We start from the raw sequence: 19,407 nt of genomic DNA on the forward strand, positions 1-19,407 counted from the left end.
GCCAGCCTCCGTCCCACACCTCCTTCTCCACCCTCTCATCCTCTCCTGGCCAGGGCAGCCAAGCTCTAAGGCAGAGCAAACGGCACGGAGAGAGAGAGAGAGAGAACACGTCTCCCTCTGCCTCCGCCTCTCTAGTTTTGGTTTGTGTGTTTGCTTTTTGGTTTTTTATGTGTATGGGTCTTTTGCCTGCATGTATGTCTCTGTGCCAGCTCTGTGCCTGGTGCCCTTGGAGGCCAGAAGAGGGCTTTAGATCCCTTGGGACTAAAGTTACAAATAGTTGTGAGCCACCATATGGACTTGAACCCGGGACCTCTGGAAAAGCAAGTGCTCTTAACAACTGAGCCATCTCTCCAGCCACTCATTCTTTTATTCGTATGATGCAGACATGCACGTGTGTGGACCTGTGTGTGTGCGTGTGCACCAGAGGAATACAACAAAAGAACAAAAACAGAAACGAGGCTGGGGAATGACCCCTTGGGTAAAATGAGAGCCCGAATAAGAGCTCAGTGTGACGTCACCCAACGTCGTCACCCCAGGCAGCAGGGCAGAGCCAGAGCCCTGGAGCATAAGTTCTGGGAGGTTGAGAACCACCTGATGTGTGGGTGCCGGACTCGCCTGAGCCATGTCTGTAAGCTATCTCTGAGAATCTGTTGGTCAGCTGCCATCTCACTTGGTTCTCAGTTGGCAGTGCTGGGACCTGAACCGTTCGTCGGCCTTGTGCTTTTCGGGCCCTCAGCCGTTGCTCCATCTCAGGGTAGCAGGTTGAAGAGGCCTGTTTGGCTGTCAGCCTCCCCAGCCTCAGCTGCTACTGACGGCTGCCAGGGGAAACCTCCATGCACTGCTGAGAGACCAGTCGGTCCATGCGTCTGCTGGTGAGCAGCAGGCAGCGTGAGAGCTGTGGGTTGTAGGGGCCTCAGGCCAAAAGGCCTTGTGCTGTGGTCTAGGGCGGCACAGGATTCCCCGGCTCCTTGCACTTTCCCGTGCTCCCCTCCCTCCTCTGCCTGCTGCTATGCCGAGCTCTGCCTCTAGCGTAGGCCTGGGCCAGGCCCATCTAGGTGGTCCTGTCAACCAAACCACCTTGTGTTTGCAATCGGTCACCTTGAGCCCTGGTCCCTCCTGCCCAGTCTCAACTAAGGCCAAACTGTTTGCTATCCTAGTTTGTCGGTGCTTCACTGCACCTCGGACTGAGCTAGGAGGCCGACTGAGCTCCAGATCCCCTGGCACTGGTCCCTCCAGATCAACTTCTGCCCCCAGCCCCCCACCCCCACCCCCGTCCTTTCCCTGCCGTCCAAGCCTACACAGTGGTATCTCTGAGGGACAAAGCTGTAGTGAGTACTTTTCAGGCTGCTGAGGCAAGAAAGCAGGGCAGAGGTTAGGCTCTGACTGTTAGATGCCTGGGGAGCGAAGGGACACCCACCACTTTGGCCCTCCTCGACCCCACCCAGCTTTGCCACACTCCCAACCCTGGGAACTCAGCTGTGGGTGCTCCGCTAGGCAGTCAGCGGGGCAATTAAAACATGGTATGGCTTCCAGTGGGGTTAATCATAGCTGCGTCCATAGAGGTGCCTTTCTCTGAGGATCTTCAAACCCTCACTAGGCATGATCTCACTCTTCATCTGGGACCCCCTCCCTGGAACACCACCAAGAAGCTGGGGCCAAGCACAGACTGACTGAACAGAGGGTGAGGGACGTGCCGGAAAAGGCCCAGGTCACTGCCACCCACTCTGGGTGGTGGGTGAGTGTTTGTTCTGGCAGAGAATAGGGACCTTCATTCAATGTTCAGAGAGGCCAGCCTGCCATGAGCCAAGGGCTCCTAAACATTGTGTCAAGACCGACCATGCCAGGGCCTGCCCCAGAACCCACATTTAGCATGGTAGAATGATGTCTCTGGCATGGGTACTTTGCCAAACCCATCCGATGGCCTTCTAGTTGAGTAGCTACTGCAGGCACACCTCCACACAGCAGAGTGCCTTGAATGGGTGAGTTAGGAGACCCCAAGCCACTGGGACAGCAGGGAAGGGTAAAGGACCTGGTGAGAATGCTGTGTGGCATGGGGCCAGACCAGGGATTCGGGATTTCTCTGGAAGAGCCTGAGCCAAACTGCAGACATTTTTAAGGAAAAGTGACCTTCTTGGATAGGTGATTGTGACAGGGCTGAGTGTGGTCAGAGGAAGGAGACACAGGCTAGACCCATCCAGGCTGGAGGCTAGGAACTGAAGCTGAGGACAAAACTGTAGGAGAGACATTCTGTGTGGGAGCCTGCGGCCAGGGGGAAGTGAGAGATACAGAGGAGGAGAAGGTTGCTGGAGAGTGGGTGGGAGCAAGCACCGGGAGCAAGGAGGGACCCACATGGCATTGCCAAGACACTGCAGAGCCTGCAGTCTTGAAGACAGAAGCCCGCTGACATCCCTCCACCCTCCCCTGCCAGCTAATCGACCAGCTGTTGTTGTTTCCGCGGCCTCATTCCTCCCCCTAGAGGCTCCTGGAAGTACAGCCATTTCCTCCTAAAGCGAATGGGGCGTAGTTTCCCAAAAGTCTCATCCCTTCAGTCTCCACTTCCAAGGTCAAATCCCTGGACACATCCGCAGTCAGGCACGTGATTCCCCTAGAAACCAGGGAGGGAAAAAAAAAACTAGTCACTGAAGGTAGAGACCGTGCCCAGTTTCGGCATGAGGGGACAAGAAGAGGATTTGCTCAACTGTCTACCCAACATAGCACTACCCTCTAGGGTACTTATCTAAAGTGTGGCCCACTGGAGGCCTTGGCACACCCCCACAAGCTATGTAACTTTGAGTCAGTTTTACCTTTTTAAGACTTAAATTCCACCCAGGTGTGGTAGTGTATCCCTTTAATCCCAGCATTCCTGAGGCAAAGGGAAGTGGATCGCTGAGTTCAAGGCCAGTCTGGTCTACAGAGCTAGTTTCAGGACAGCCAGGACTACACAGAGGAACCCTGTCTCAAAAAACAAAAACAGCAGCACTGCCAACAACAAAACCTTACGTCCTGTAAGTCTCTATCCATCTCAGGTGCTGAACTGAAATTCTTAGCTTGGCCTCATTTCCTGACCAAATCTGTCTTGTATTACAACACTGACTGGTCATCTGAGTAGAGATGGATCTGAGAGTGATTTCAGTTCTAGAAAGCATGGTGTGTGTGTGCAGTGGTTGCTGTTATTTCAAATTCAGGAAGAGTGGTTTGGCTTCTTGGAAGCTCTCTCCACTTCCCCAGACTGAGGTCTATGGGCCATCCTGGGCTTCTACCCTTTTTACCAGCCAATACTTCAGAGGCTGCAGGACCCTGGTCCTTCCTCTACCCTGTCCTGCCCACCCATCTCATGGTTGACTGCTTTGACTAGAAGGCTCACTCCAGAGAAGTGGGGTCCAGGAGTGACCTTTGGCTGAGGCCCTGTTGACCAACAAAAGGGTACCAGCAGGGTCAGAGGCTGGCCCAATACCATCTGCATTAAGATCATGACTCTAGGCAAACTGTTTACCAATGCAGTGAGGGGCCTATTTATAGCCTCAGCTGTTTCTCCAGCTTACCAAGAAGGGGGCAGGGTGGCTCCCCAGAGCAAGGTGCTAGCTGGGACAAGGAACGATTCTCTGCCTAGGTGGCACTGCCCAGACCACTGGACCCCTCATGGCAGGGGAGAGCTTTCCTTTCACATCCTCCACACTGCGTGCTCTCCGCCTGCAGAGAGAGTGGCTGGACTGGGAGGACAGGAGGAGAGCTGCTGCCCAGCAGTGCCGCAGGCACAGGGACCTCCCTTGTCCCCAGGCCCAGCTCCTTAGGCCTCGCCGCTCCTGCCGAGACCCAGCTGTCCACAATGCCCTGTTCTCTGGGGACCTACAGCAGCTCCAAATCCTGTTCCAAGATGAAGACGCTGCCAATATGATTGTGGAGACTGTGAGCAACCAGCTGGCCTGGTCAGCGGAACAGGGTAGGGAACACCACCTAGGAGGACAGAAGAGGGACAGGAGTGGGGGTTGGGAAGGGAAGAAGAATCCATACGCCACTTCTCCGTAAAGAGCCTAGAACGGACCCATAGTCACCCATATTAACTCTTTCCTAAACAGTTGAGGCCAACCACGGTTTTCCTCAAACTCATAGAGATCCACCCGCCTCTGCCTCCTTCATGTTGGGATTAAGGGTGTGAGCCACTATGCCCACCCTCCAAATTTTTTTGGTTTTTTTTTTTTTTTTTCACTATAGCCCTGGCTGTCCTGGAACTCACTTTGTAGACCAGGCTGGCTTCCAACTCAGAGATCTGCCTGCCTCTGCTTCCTAATCTGCTGGGATCAAAGGTGCATCTTACCACCACCTAGCTAAAGTTATATTCTCTCTCTCTCTCTCTCTTTTTAAAGATTTATTTATTTATTATATGTAAGTACACTGTAGCTGACTTCAGTTGCACCAGAAGAGGGCATCAGATCTCATTACCAATGGTTGTGAGCCACCATGTGGTTGCTGGGATTTGAACTCAGTACCTTCAGAAGTAGTCAGTGCTCTTAACCGGCTGAGCTATCTCGCCAGCCTTAAAGTTATATTCTCATATAACACATATACAGATTGTAAATTTTGGCTTTGGTTAATTATATGCACTATATTACTATAGCGTTATATATATGAAAATATACACACATACATATATATCCATGTTTCTCTTACAGTTTCCTGCTATAGTAGACAGTTTTTATGAAACTCATATGCAATTTTTCCTTACCATTACTGACTTTGGGGGTTAGGGAGTGGTGTTGTAGGGAGAAAAGCCAAGCCCCTCCTGCTGAGCCACCCCACCAGCCCCATCTTATTTGGGGGCTAGAGGATTGAACTCTAATTTGAATGCTAATAACCATTGTCTTCGCCACTGTGCTCCGGCCACAGATGGCAAGCTTTTTAAATTTTGAGACAGGGTCTTGTTATTTACCCAGGCTGGCGTTCAATTCATTCCATAGCCCAGGGAGATCTTGTACCTGTGAGCCTTCTGCCTCAGCTTTCCGAGTGACTGGGGTCATGTGCTTGTCCCTTCAGGTCCTGTTCAGTTCATTATTGACAGGTTTGTTTTTGAAACAGGAACACACACTCTTTCTCTCTCTCTCTCTCTTGCTCTCGCTCTCTCGCTCTCTGGGCCAGGCTGGCCTTGAACTTGTGATCTTTCTACCTCCTGCTCCTAAGTGATAGATCGCAACCACACACTTCCACACCTGGCCACATGCAGCATTAGAAGCTGACATTGTTTCATGGGCCATCTTTCCATGTCAGCGACCTTAGGTCTATAGAATACTTGAAAACTGTACAGAGAGACATCTGGACTTATAGAACTACTCTCCAGAGAGAATGGTAGATTTATAATTTTTTTTCTCTTTTTAAAAAAAAAATTAGCTGGGCGTGGTGGCACATGCCTTTGATCCCAGCACTCGGGAGGCAGAGGCAGGCGGATTTCTGAGTTCAAGGCCAGCCTGGTCTACAGTGTGAATTCCAGGACAGTCAGGGCTACACAGAGAAACCCTGTCTCAAAAAACAAAAACAAAAAAACAAAAACAACAACAACAAAAAAAAAATATTGCCAGGCGGTGGTCCCAGCACTTGGGAGGCAGAAGCAGGTGGATTTCCGAGTTCGAGGCCAGCCTGGTCTACAAAGTGAGTTCCAGGACAGCCAGGGCTATACAGAGAAACCCTGTCTTGAAAAAAATATATATTGTTGAGTCTCTGGCCTTTCTTTTAACAAGCAAATGGTATCTTACATTTCAGCTGTAAAATTCTTCAGTGTTAGCTAGGTAGAGAACCCGGCTAGGGCGTCAAAACCACTTACCAGAGCAGAGCATAAACTATCCCCTAGAGTGAGATGTGGGAACATTCTGGTTGTGACCTCTGTCACCCCACTGATTGCCAGGCTGACTTAAGTTCAGCTGGCTGGTTAGGCTGCTGGCCTCGTCCTCCTGTACCACTCCAGTGTCCCTCACAAAGCTTCATGCTCATTCAAAGAGGACCCTCTTCCCCAACAGATACCTAGCCCTCCTTTTCAATGTATTTGTTTATTTTAGGAGAGAGCATCTCATTACGTGGTCCTGGCTGTCCTGGAACCTGATGTGCAGAACAGGTTGCCTTTGAACTCAGCCATCTGCTTGTCTCTGCTTCCTTCCTGAGTGCTGGGATCATGGATGTGTGCCGCCCACCACCCCATCCCATCTCCCTTTTTTCTTGTTACTTTCTTACTTTATGTATATGGGTGTTTTGTCTGCATGTAGGTGTGTGCACTCCTTGTGTGCCTGATACCCAATAGAAGCAAGGAGGGACCATTGGATCTCCTGCAATTGGAGTTACAGACTTTTGTGAGCACCTACCTATGTGGATGCTAGGGATTGAACTCCAGTCATCTGGAAGGGCAGCCACTGCTCTTAACCAATGAGCCATCTCTCTAGACTCCCTCCCACACTCCCCCTGTTCCTTTTGTTATTGTTGCTGGTTTTGTTTTTGTTGTTGTTGTTGCTAGGGATTTTGTTGTTTTTGTTTTGTTTTGTTTTTTACTTTGCTTGCTTGCTTGCTTGCTTATGGACTCAGAGCCCACACATAGGCAAGTACTGAACCACGGAGCCACACACACCCAGGCCTCTTTGCTGTTTTGAGTAGCAATGTAAAGATGACCCTTATGTTTTGGGTGGATACATTTTCTAGAATGTATCCCATCTCAGCACATTTGTCAAAGTTAACTAGATACTTAATGAAATTGTTTTGAAACATTGACATGAGATTGCCTTAACCTCAACCCTTCAGTCTGGACTTCAGGACCCAGTTCAGCTAGACACTACTGCAGGCTCCAGGTCCTGCTTACCTGCAGCCCTGACACAGTGCCTTTACCCAGGCCGCTCTGGCTTTTTCCTGAAGAATACCATCATCCCCCAAAATGGAAATCGGACTTAGATTTTTTTGGGTTTGTTGTTATTGTTGTTGGTTTGGTTTGGTTTTTTGAGACAAAGTTTCCTCTGTTTAGCGTCTATCCTGGAAGTGACTGTGTAGACCAGGCTGGCCTTGAACTCAAGAGATCTGCCTGTCTCTGCCTCCTGAGTGTTGGGATTAAAGGCATGTATCGCCATCGCCTGGCTGACAAAGTGTTTTAAAAGGCTCTTCCAACGTATACTCCCAACTCAGGGCTTTGAGTGGACCCCCTAACCACAGGTACAGCTTGGCTATTTGTGCTCAGTAAGCTAGACCCGGGGAAAGCCAGCAGCCACTGTCAGTCACAGACAACTGCTCTCCTCTGCTCTCCCATACAAAGCCCCTCAGTACTGCTTTTTCTCCTCAGGATTCTGGGTGCTGACTCCAAAGACCAAGCAGACGGCACCTCTTACCATCGCTGTGGCCAGAGGCTACACCGACTGCGCCCGACACCTTATCCTGCAGGGGGCTGAGCTTGACGCCCGAATTGGAGGGCGTGCTGCCTTGCACGAGGCGTGTGCCCAAGCCCATCCCGACTGTGTTCGGCTCCTGCTCACATTTGGTGCCAAGGCTAATGTATCGTCTGAGGAGGGCATGACCCCCTTGCACCTCTGCACATCTCCGGAGTCTTTGCAGTAAGTGCCCATGGCCTGGAATGGCTCTGTGGGAAATGTATATCTGTGTGCGCAGTTCACCTGCCTAGGAGCAAAGGAGACTTGACTGGGCTTTGCTGTCTTTAAAGCACTGTGTGTGTTACATTTTCACACAGTAGAAGGAGGCCTAGCTGTTTTCTATGCATAAATGTGTATGTGCACGAGTGTGCAGGGGCCTGCAGAGGCCAGAGTAGGGCGTCGGGTCTCCTGGAGTTGGAATCACAGCACTGTGTCTGGTTTTCCTTCTACTTTGAGACAGAATCTATGTTGTCAAGGCTGGCCTCACACTCTTGATCCCCCTGCCTCTGCCTCTGCCTCTGGAGTATTGCTATTACAGGAGTCTATAGCTATGCTCAGCTCTTTCTGCCCAGTTATTTAATTTAATTTTATTTTTATTTAATTTTATTTTATTTTTTTGGTTTTTCGAGACAGGGTTTCTCTGTGTAGCCCTGGCTGTCCTGGAACTCACTCTGTAGACCGGGCTGGCCTCGAACTCAGAAATCTGCCTGCCTCTGCTTCCCAAGTGCTGGGATTAAGTTATTTAATTTTTAAAATTTGCTTTGTAGTTTGGTTTTGACACAGAGTCTCTATATATATATATTTACCTGGATGGCCTGGGTCTTGCTATTTATGCCAGACTGACCTTAAAATCTTAGTGGTCGGGCATATATATATATATATATATATACCTTAGTTGTCCTTCTGCCTCTACCTCCCTAATGCTTAGATTACAGATGTGTGCCATCTTGCCTGGCTTGCCACTTTTTTCTCTCTCTCTTATTTAGTTTTGTTTTAGACAGAGTCTGGTGTAGCTTGGACGGGGATAACCTTGAACTCAGGACCCTCCTGTCTCTCCTGCCTCTACTTCCTATATGCTGGGACTACAGACACGTATCACCATGCTCAGAAAACAAAGCCAGGGCTTTGTCCATGCTAGGCTGGCGCTTTCTTAACTGAGTTACAGCCCTAACCCTTTTTTGCTGTTTGCTTGTTAGCAGTAGGGTCTCACTCTGTATCCCAGGCTGGCCTCAAACCCTGAGTGATCTTCCTGGCTTGGTCCTGTAAGCACTGGGATTCCAAGCATGAGGTGCCACACTTAGGGTCCTTCTGCTTTTCCAGTCAGTAGTTTCTTAGACTCCTGCATGGTAGTGTTTACTCTTCTACAAACCACTTTAACAAACTCAGCATGCAGCTAAGGACTCAAGAGACTCACGGCCCACAACTTGAGACTTGTCCCCACTAGCTATATAGATCAGTGGTAGACACCAAAGTGATCTAAATTTGCCAGCCCTACTCAGGAGACTGAGACAAGTGGATTGCCAGTCTGGTCTACATAGTTAGTGCCTGGCCAGCCTGGCCTACATAGTGAGACTCTGACTCAATAAACGAAATTTCTGGCCCCTACTCTGGTTCTTGTATTCAATTGAACACCAGGTTGCTGCACACAAGCATCTTTCCACAGAGCTCATCCTTTAAAATATGATGAGAAAGACCATTTACTGGATCCCTACTGAGAAATGTTTTAAGTGTTTCTTAAGTTTAGTATTAGAAGTCAAGATTTTGGGCTACAGAGATGGCTCAGTGGTTAAGAGCACCCGACTGCTCTTCCAAAGGTCCTGAGTTCAAATCTCAGCAACCGCATGGTGGCTCACAACCATCCGTAATGAGATCTGACTCCCTCTTCTGGTGTGTCTGAAGACAGCTACAGTGTACTTACATATAATAAATAAATAAATCTTTAAAAAAAAAAAAGAAGTCAAGATAGCAAAGAGTACACATGGAGGGACCCATGGCTCCAGCTGCATATGTAGCAGAGGATGACCTTGTCAGGCATCAATGGAAGGAGGGGCCCTTGGTCCTATGAAGGCTATCTGATGCCCTAGTGTAGGGAAATGCAGGAGGGGGGTTGGGGGGGTGGGCAGGAGTAGGTGGGTGGGTGGGGGAATAGCCTCATAGAAGCAGGGGAAGTGGGAATGGGATAGGGGGTTTCCAGAGGGAAACCGGGAAAGGGGATAACATTTGAAATGTAAATAAAGAAAATATCCAATAAAAATAATAATAAAAGTGGGGGCAGTGGTGATGCATGCCTCTAATCCCAGCACTTGGGAGGCAGAGGCAGGCAGATTTCTGAGTTCGAGGCCAGCCTGGTCTACAGAGTGAGTTCCAGGACAGCCAGGGCTACACAGAGAAACCCTGTCTCGAAAAAACAAAAACAAAAACGAAAAGAAAAAAGAAAAATAATAATAAAAAAGTCAAGATATGTCAACACTTTATTTATTGCAGAGACAGATCTCTCTGTGAGCTCGAGACCAGCCTGGTCTACAAAGAGAGATCCAGGATAGCCAGGACTATTACACAGAAAAACCTTATCTCAAACAACAATAACAACAACACAGAATGAAGTCAGTGGTCTGTCAGAGGCGGTGCTTCCTCAGTTTCCTCAGTTCCTGCCTGCTGAGACTATCAGCAGTACCCACCATGTGTATTGTGTTTGGGGAAAGGATCTCCAGTTATCCAAGTTTCACTAACACAATCTGTCCCTGACTACCCAGCAGCTGCTACTGCCCCTTCCCATTATAAATTACCATTGGGTTGGTTTCATTGGCCATCTAGTTCAGCCCCTGTTCCCTCACCACAGTAGGTACATTTGTGGGACACATTGTAGCACATTTGCTACAATAGTGTGCTGGCCTATAGTTTTTTCCAAGAGTTCGGACACTGGGAAACAGTTTCTCCCTAAAAATGTTTTCTTTGGCTCTGCTTATTTTCTCTAAGAAAAAGTAGAGTAGAGACGCTCCTAAAGGCTCTCCTTGACCAAGGGAACATAGCCTGTTCAGGACAGGGAGCCATCTATTTTTTTTTCTAATACGCCTAATATGACACATGCTAACGTGTCATAGTGTACACAGAAGTGAGTTTCCCAAATCTTGCCCTATCAAAATGTTAGGAGACCAGGAGCTGGGGTTGTAGCTCAGTTTGTAGCATGCTTACAAAGCATGCATGGAGCTTTGATCACTGGCACCACAAGGGCATGGTGGGGCATATGTATAATCCCAGCAAGTAGAAAGAAGAGACAGAAAGATCAGGAGTTCAAAATTGTTTTCCGCTACATAGTGTTTGAGGCTGGCAGAAGAGGGATACAGCTCAGCTATAGCTTGCCTAGCATACCTGGGTTTCACATCTAGCACCAAATAAGTAATCCTAGCATAAGGGGGCATAAGGGGGATAGGCAGAGGTAGGCAAATCTCTGAGTTCGAAGCCAGCCTAGTCTATAGAGTGAGTTACAGGATAGCTAGAGCTACATGGAGAAACCCTGTCTAGGGGGTGTGGGGGGTGGGGAGGTAAATTAGTTAAGGTGAGGGTGGACTCCGTGGATTCTGCTCTTGGCTCCTGCACTAAACTATTTGGGGCACAGCTTTTTATATCTGAAAATTCAAGATACTTCTGGCAGTTTCAGCTGGCCCGATAACTCTGCTGTTTATAATGGAGTTTCTGTGATCAGATGAGGAACACTAGGGCAGACCTCCAAGCAGAGATGTCGGAAGGATATGATAGCAGGTCTTGGGGTCCTCAGGATGTCCCCCAAGCCTTGCACTCTGTCCCTAGGTGCGCCAAGTTGCTGCTGGAGGCTGGAGCGTCTGTGAATGTGGCATCGCAAGAGAGCGAAGTCACGCCCCTGCATGTGGCTGCAGCTCGTGGCCTGGAACAACATGTGGCCCTCTACCTGCAGAACGGTGCGGACGTGGCTCTGCGCACCAGCCAGGGAGAGACGGCGCTAAACGCTGCGTGCGCTGGAGCAGAGGGACCAGGCAGCAGCCGGCAGCACGAGGCCGCAGCGCGACAGCTCCTGGAAGCTGGGGCTGATCCCCAGGCTGCCGGTCGCAAGCGTCACACGCCACTGCACAACGCCTGTGCTAATGGCTGCGGAGGTCTGGCCGAGCTGCTGCTGCGCCACGGGGCAAGCCCTGGAGTCACCAATGGGGCAGGCCACACACCAATGGACTGCGCGCTGCAAGCGGTACAGGACGCCCCCAACTGGGAGCCAGAGGTCCTCTTTGCAGCACTGCTGGACTACGGGGCTCAGCCGGTTCACCCTGAGGTGTGTTGGGGGGTGGGGGTGGGGGGCTGAGGAAGGAGGAGCCAACCGGAACGGGAATCCTAGACTAGAAATGTCCTGACTGAAAAGGTCTAGAAGTTCAAAAGCTTCCTCCCTGACTAGAGATCCATATCCATTTTGGCAGAGGGCAGAGAACTGGGGACTGGGACCAGGAACTTGGAACTTGTACACAGGGCAAGCTGAGGCTCGAGAAAGACCAGGTTGTCTGCGGCAATTTATATTAGCCAGCCTCGGGCTTGCCTCAGTTGGGGCAACACGGAACTCCTAAACTCCTATTTTGATTTCCAGATGCTGAAACACTGTGCCAACTTTCCTCGGGCCCTGGAAGTCCTCCTTAATGCCTACCCATGTGTTCCATCCTGTGACCCCTGGGTGGAGGCCGTGCTCCCGGAGCTGTGGCAGGTATGTCCACGCCAAGGGCCAAGTTCTTTACTAGGGAGGCTAGAGAGGCCAGAGGCCTCTCCCTTCAAGCTCCAAGACCAGGTTCAGAGGAGGAAGATGGACCTCAGACAAAAGAGGGTGAAAGCCCTGGGTTCCTGGCCTGTCTGGAGCAGTGCAGACAGAACTTTGATCTTCTATACTGCGGAGCCTCTTGCTGACAGACATTCATAAATCAGTCAGCTATGACTTGGTGGGAATTCCACCAGCATGTCTGGGGGGGGGGGTAGGAGTGGCCCATGACTAAAATCCAGTCTATGGCAGGGTGCTATGTGCTGAAAATTTCCAAGCCAGAAGTGGTGGTGCATGCCTTTAATCTCAGCACTTGGGAGGCAGAAGCAGGCAGACCTCTGTGAGTTCAAGGCCAGCCTGATCTACAAAGAGAGTTCCAGGACAGCCAGGGTTGTTACATAGAGAAACCCTATCTCGAACCCACCCCATCCCCCCCCCCAAAAAAATGAGAAAATGCCCTTCTACCACAGAATTATCTTATGGAAGGGAAAATCAGGGGTATTAGATTACCCAATTCTTCCTTACTTCTGGCCTAGGAACATGAAGCCTTCTACAGCTCAGCTCTAAGCATGGAAAACCAGCCAAGACAGCTGCAGCACCTGGCACGCTTGGCTGTTCGAGCTCAGCTGGGTAGCCACTGTCGTCAGGCTGCGGCCCAGCTTCCCCTGCCTCCACTGCTCAGAGACTACCTGCTGCTGGGTGTGGAGGGACGAATCCAGTGAGCGCTGAACTTTCAGCTGCTCCTACACCCAGCCCCGGAAAACCAACCGCTGCCCCCGCTGCCCCCGCTGCCCCCCCCCCCCCCCCCCCCCGCTGCCCCGCTGCCCAGCTTTCTCTGCACTTTGCATGTCCTCCAGGAGTAGCTTGTCCCTCCACTGACATCTTAAGCCACCTGCTGATCTTCAGGCCTTCTCAGCCTGTCCCCAAAGAAACCTTTCACCCACCTGCCATCAATAGATGGCCTCTGTAGCCACCCAAGCGACAAGCAACTGATCCCATGCAGTTTCTCCTCACCGCCTATATGCCTGCTCTGCCGGTTTCATAGGGACAGGCCCTTAGTTGGACTTGATGGCTCAGACCTCTAACTCAGGAGGCTGAGGCAGTAGAATTGTAGGTTCAAAGCTAGCAAGATTTTGGGGGAGGGATGAGGGGACCCTGCCTCCTGGCCTGTGTGTTCTATCCAGACACTGGGTAGAACTTCAAAGAATGGTAGTTTTGCTTGGTTTTCTTCTCAGCACTAGGTATGGAACCCCAGGCTTGACATACCACGCTGAACAAGTGTCCAGTTACAAAGCCACACTTCTAGCTCTTAATGAAACCCATGTCCTGGAGGCTGGCATGATCTTTTTTTTTTTTCTCTCTCCACTAATTTATTCATTTTAAATATCCTGATCGCTGCCCCTCCCCTGTCAGAGTCCCTCTCCCCCATCCTCTTCTCTGTTAAAGCCACAATTGTGACAGCTCCTTTTAGCTCTTCCCAACCTTCTGGCTAAAGTGAAAACTCAGCAGGGGCCTGGGATGGAGCTCAATGTTGAGCCCCTGCCCGGTGTGTGTGAGGCCTAGGCTGGATCCGGAACGGAACCGGAAAACAGCGAAGCCAACCTTCCACAGTGAGTGACATCATTTGGGAGGTGGAAGCCGGAGTTCAAAACCAGCCTGGGCTACATAAGACCCTGTCTCAAAAAACGAAACGAGAAGAAAAACCTCAACAAGATGTAGGCAAGATTCTGTTGGGTCTGTCCTCCGACCTCCTCCGTATACAGGCCCAGCAACGTGGGCTCAGTAAACTGGTTACCACTTCCAGAACTGAACCCTTCTTGGAAACTGCTTGGCACAGTCTTCCCCACTTTTTGGCCTGGACGACACTCTGTTGGTGATCCTGAGCTTGAGGCTGTAGTCTTTGAAGAGGCTTTTATAATGTGTTTTCCCTTCTGCCCAAATGTCACATGGAATCTTAATTGGCAGTCACTCTAGAGTGGCTTCGGGGGCCCAGAAAGCTAGAAAGCTGTCCTCTCTTACTTTTGGACCCAGAGACAAAAGTAAGACCACTCATCCTTAGGAGGAAACATTTCAAGGCAAGCCAGTTCTATGAATACAAATAAATAATTTGTGCACAGAACAAACGTGTGGACATTGTAGGGTTTAAATGTGACTGGAGAGCCCACTGCTCCACTTTCATTCTCCTTTGTGTCCTTTGGGGTTTCTGAGTTTTCTGCCTTGAACAGGTGTTACTGGTGTCATGAAAAGCATTATAGACCACCAGCCTTCCTCCAGACCCCCCAGTGCCACCTCCAGATCTCAAGCCTAAAGTAGCTTTAGGGAAAATAGAGGGACTTGTTTGACCTTTTGCTGGGGATCTAGGCTCTCAGTCACCAGTTGGCATTACCAAGCAGACAGCAGAGCCACATCAGAAGGCCTGGGACTGCTTCCTGGGGCCTCTGTCCAGTTTGCTCCTCCAGGGAGTTCTCTCTGTGCAGATTCCCTTTCATTGGCACAAGACAGCCTCCGCCCTGCTTCAGCAGGAACCACCTGTTTCGGGATAGAAGGTTCGCTTTAGTTCCACAGAGCCAAAAGGTTCAAGACAGTGGCTCTCAACCAGTGGGTTGGGTTGTGACCCTTTGGGGACCCAAAGAACCCTTTCATAGGGGTCACCCAAGATTATCAGAAAATGCAGACATTTATATTACAGTTCATAACAGTAGCAAAAATACAATTACAAAGTAGCAATGAAAATATTCTTATGGTTGGAGGTCACCACAACATGAGGAGCTATGTTAAAAGGTCACAGTGTTAGAAGGTCACTGCTCTAAGAAGGGAAAGAAGGCCCCACCCCGCAGTCCTGAGTTGGAGCTTTGCTTTGAAGATGTTGCTTTTTCTTTTCTTTTTATTAGATATTTTCTTCATTTACATTTTATTTTTTGTTTGTTTTTTTGGTTTTTTTTGAGACAGGGTTTCTCTGTGTAGCCCTGGCTGTCCTGGAACTCACTTTGTAGATCAGGCTGGCCTCGAACTCAGAAATCTGCCTGCCTCTGCCTCCCGAATGCTGGGATTAAACGTGTGCCACCATGCCCGGCTTTTTTTGTTTTTTTTTTTTAAAGATTTATTTATTATATGTAAGTACACTGTAGCTGTCTTCAGACACCCCAGAAGAGGGCAGCAGATCTCATTATAGGTGGTTGTAAGCCACCATGTGGTTGCTGGGATTTGAACTCAGGAACTTCAGAAGAGCAGTCAGTGCTCTTAACCGCTGAGCCATCTCTCCAGTCCCTTCATTTACATTTCAAATGCTATCCTGAACGTCCCCCTATACCCTCCCCCCACCCTACTCCCCAACCCACCCACTCCCACTTCCTGGGCCTGGCATTCCCCTGTACTGGGGCATATAATTTTTGCAAGACCAAGGGCCTCTCCTCCTATTGATGGCCTACTAGGCCATCCTCTGCTACATATGCAGCTAGAGACACGAGCTCGGGGGTGGGGGGTGGAGGTGGGGTGTACTGGTTAATTCCTATTGTTGTTCCTTCTATAGGGATACAGAGCCCTTTACTGATGTTGCTTTTTTTTTTTTCTCCTTAGAGACAGGGTTTCTCTGTGTAGCCCTGGCTGTCCTGGAACTCACTCTGTAGACCAGGCTGGCCTCGAACTCAGAAATCTGCCTGCTTCTGCCTCCTGAGTGCTGGGATTAAAGGCGTGCTCCACCACCACCTGGCCTGATGTTGCTTTTTATTTTCATTATTTATTCACTTTACATCCCAATATCAGCCCCCTAGAGTCCCCCCCTCACATGGCTTCTGCCCCTCTCCCTCTCCTCTGAGAAGTGGGAGGTTCTCCCCCCCCCCCCCCCCCCCCCCCCCCCCCCCGGTCACTGTAGGACTGATGAGGTGCATCCTTTCCTACTGAGACCAGACAAAGCAGTCCAGTTAGGGGAACAGGATCCACAGGCAGCCAACAGATTCAGGGACAGCCCCTGCTCCACTTGTTGGGGGACCTACATGAAGACCAAGCTACACATCTGCTACATAGGTGTAGGGGGCCCTAGGTCCAGCCAATACTCATTCTTTGGGTCATGGTTCTGTCTCTGGGAGCCTCTAAGAGTTTTGTTCTCTTAAAGAAAAGATATACTGGATTATAAGTGTTAACTTTGTAATAGGAAAAGATTTTCCAGTTGCAAAGGCATATTAAAAGAAATAGAGGCTCTGGGTGGCTTTGCTTTGTTTTACATCCTATTTGTGTGTGGGGATGCCTGCAGAGACATGGCAGAAGATGGCATAGGAACCCAGGAACCAGAATTACAGGTGGTCATCAAAACCTGGAAGAGCAGCAACTACTGAGCCAACCTCCCAAATCCCAGGTTTCTTTGATAAATACTACACCATAAACAAGTAGGAAGTTATTTTCAGTTAAAGATGTCATTCTTAAGCTGGGCATGTCAGTGCATGCCTTTAATTCCAGTACTCGGGAGGCAGGTCTCTGTTAGTTGGAGACATCCTGGTCTACAAAGAGAGTTACAGGACAGGGCTACACAGAGAAACCCTGTCTCAAAAAAGCAAAACATGGGCTGGTGAGATGGCTCAGTGGGTAAGAGCACCCGACTGCTCGTCCGAAGTTCAAATCCCAGCAACCACATGGTGGCTCACAACCATCTGTAATGAGATCTGACTCCCTCTTCTGGAGGGTCTGAAGACAGCTACAGTGTACTTACATGTAATAAATAAATAAATAAATCTTAAAAAAAAAAAAAAAGCAAAACATGAGCCAGGCGGTAGTGGCACACACCTTTAATCCCAGCACTTGGGAGGCAGAGGCAGGTGGATTTCTGAGTTGGAGGCCAGCCTGGTCTACAGAGTGAGTTACAGGATAGCCAGGGCTATACAGAGAAACCCTGTCTCGAAAACCAAAAAAAAAAAAAAAAAAAAAAAAAAAAAAAAAAAAAATCAGATGTCATTCTAAGGGCTGGGGAGGTACGAAGGCCTTCATTTGATCCTCAGCACCCACATTAAATAATAATAATAACAATAATAATCAGGCCATGGTGGTACACATCCTTGATCCTAGCACTTGGGAGGAAGGGGCAGGTGTATCGTTATCTCTCTGAGTTCTAGGCCAGCCTGATCTACATAGCAAGTTTTAGGACAGCCAGGACTACATAGAGAAACATTGTCTCAAAGTAAATAAATGAAACAAAATTAAAAAAAAAAAAAAAAAAAAAAGGCCAGGTACAGCTGTATGTCTGAGGAATGCCACTGCTAAGTGGTGAAGGCAGGTGGATCCCTGGCCAGCTGGTGTAACACAACTCCAGGGTCAGTAAAAGCCATTGTCTCAGAAAGTATGATGGAGAGAGTGATTGAGGAAGACTCCCTAGGCCTGCATACATATGTACCTACATACACAGGTATACACACACACACACACACACACACAGAGAGAGAGAGAGAGAGAAAGGCATGCACGCACGCAGAGGCTGCCAGGTAGCTTGACAGAGTCATTTAACTCCAGAGGCTGAGTCAGTCCCAATACAGACTCAGATTAAGGTCTGTCTTCCTAAGTCTGAGAGTTCAAAGCTAACCTGGCCAACTTCATGAGTTTCTGATTCAAAAAACAAAAAACAAAAACAGAAAAGGCAGAGCAGAGGCAGACAGGAGGGTCAGGAGTTCAAAGTCAGCCTGGGCTACTTGGAGAACTGCCTCACAAACAAACAAACGAACACCTAAGTTTCAAAGTTCAATAGTTTAGGAAAGGGGGCTAGAGAGATGGCTCAGTGGTTATGAGCACTGACTGCTCTTCCAGAAGTCCTGAGTTCAAATCCCAGCAACCACGTGGTGGCCCACAACCATCTGCAATATGAATCTGGTGCCCTCTTCTGGGGTGTCTGAAGACAGCTACGGTGTACTCATATAAAATAAATAAATAAATCTTTTAAAGATATATAGTTTAGGAAAGATAAGGAGAACATCTACAGTGTCATGAAAAATGTCCGGGCGTGGTGGCACACGCCTTTAATCCCAGCACTCGGGAGGCAGAGGCAGGCAGATTTCTGAGTTGGAGGCCAGCCTGGTATACAGAGTGAGTTCCAGGATAACCAGGGCTACACAGAGAAACCCTGTCTCGAAAAAAACCAAAAAAAAAAAAAGAAAAGAAAAGAAAAGAAAAAGAAAGAAAGAAAGAAAAATGATTAAGGAGGGGCCAGTGAGATGGTATGGGGAGGGGCAGTTGCCACAAAGGCTGGTGACATCAGTTCAACCCCTGGGACCCCCAGGGTAGAAGGAGAATCAAGTCCCACAAGCTGTCCTCTGACCGCCACGTTTGGGCTGTAGTGCACACATCTACATATACTCAATCAATAAATAAAATGTAATACATTTCTTAAAGTGACCAAGACCATCAAAACACTGGGTTAATCTCATGGTGGTGCCCAGATGGGAAAGATCATCCACTACACTGGTTCTCTGTAAAGTTATTTTTGGTGCTACTTCACAACTGTAATTTTGCTACTCTTATGAATACTAATATAAAATCCGATATGCGACCTCTGAATGAGTCGTTAGACTCAAAGGTTGAGAAAGGCTGCTTGCTCTTCTACATAGTGAATCAACAATCAAACAAAACCAAAAAAAAAAAAAAAAAAAGGAAAAACTAATCCAGGGTGATAGACTTGGAGAGATGGTTCAATGGTTAAGAGCACTTGTTCTTCTTGCCAGAAGACCTGAGTTCTCTCCCCAGCACTCAAGACTGGCGATTTACAACCTCTTGTAACCCTAGCTCATGGAGATCCAATGCCCTCTTCTGGGCTCTGCAAGTACCCACACACGCGGCATACACATAGAAACAAGTAAAAGAAAAAAAATCCTTTCTTAAGAAGGCACTCTATTTGTTTTTTGTTTGTTTGTTTGTTTTTCGAGACAGGGTTTCTCTGTATAGCCCTGGCTGTCCTGGAACTCACTACTTGTAGACCCGGCTGGCCTCGAACTCAGAAATCAGCCTGCCTCTGCCTCCCAAGTGCTGGGATTAAATGCGTGTGCCACCACTGCCCGGCTGAGGGCACTGTATTTGTATCTCTTTAAAATGCCTTCCCGCTTCATTTATTAAAGCTATACGAGGTAGAAATCTTCAAGTACTTAAGACTTTAATTTGTATTCTTGCCCATCTCCTCGAGGAACAACTGTCTTAGAAGTCAAAAATAGCAGACTTTACCGCTCCCAACCTTGGAGCCTGGTGTGCATTGGCGAAGCAGTAATGAATCTCATTAGCTCT

General features: G+C 48.9%; 1 protein-coding gene across 1 annotated transcript; it reads left to right on the top strand.

Moving 5' to 3' along the window:
- Window positions 1-3,567: 3,567 nt before the first annotated feature.
- Window positions 3,568-14,271, top strand: Asb16 (ankyrin repeat and SOCS box-containing 16). The gene is made up of 5 exons (NM_148953.3): window positions 3,568-3,940; window positions 7,304-7,571; window positions 11,196-11,688; window positions 11,995-12,108; window positions 12,693-14,271. Exons 1-5 carry the CDS (start codon window positions 3,640-3,642, stop codon window positions 12,876-12,878), a joined length of 1,362 nt encoding a protein of 453 aa, NP_683755.1. The 5' UTR covers window positions 3,568-3,639; the 3' UTR covers window positions 12,879-14,271.
- The last annotated feature ends 5,136 nt before the right edge of the window (window positions 14,272-19,407 follow it).

The sequence above is a fragment of the Mus musculus genome, chromosome 11 (genome assembly GCF_000001635.26).
Source record: "Mus musculus strain C57BL/6J chromosome 11, GRCm38.p6 C57BL/6J".
NCBI lineage: Eukaryota > Metazoa > Chordata > Mammalia > Rodentia > Muridae > Mus > Mus musculus.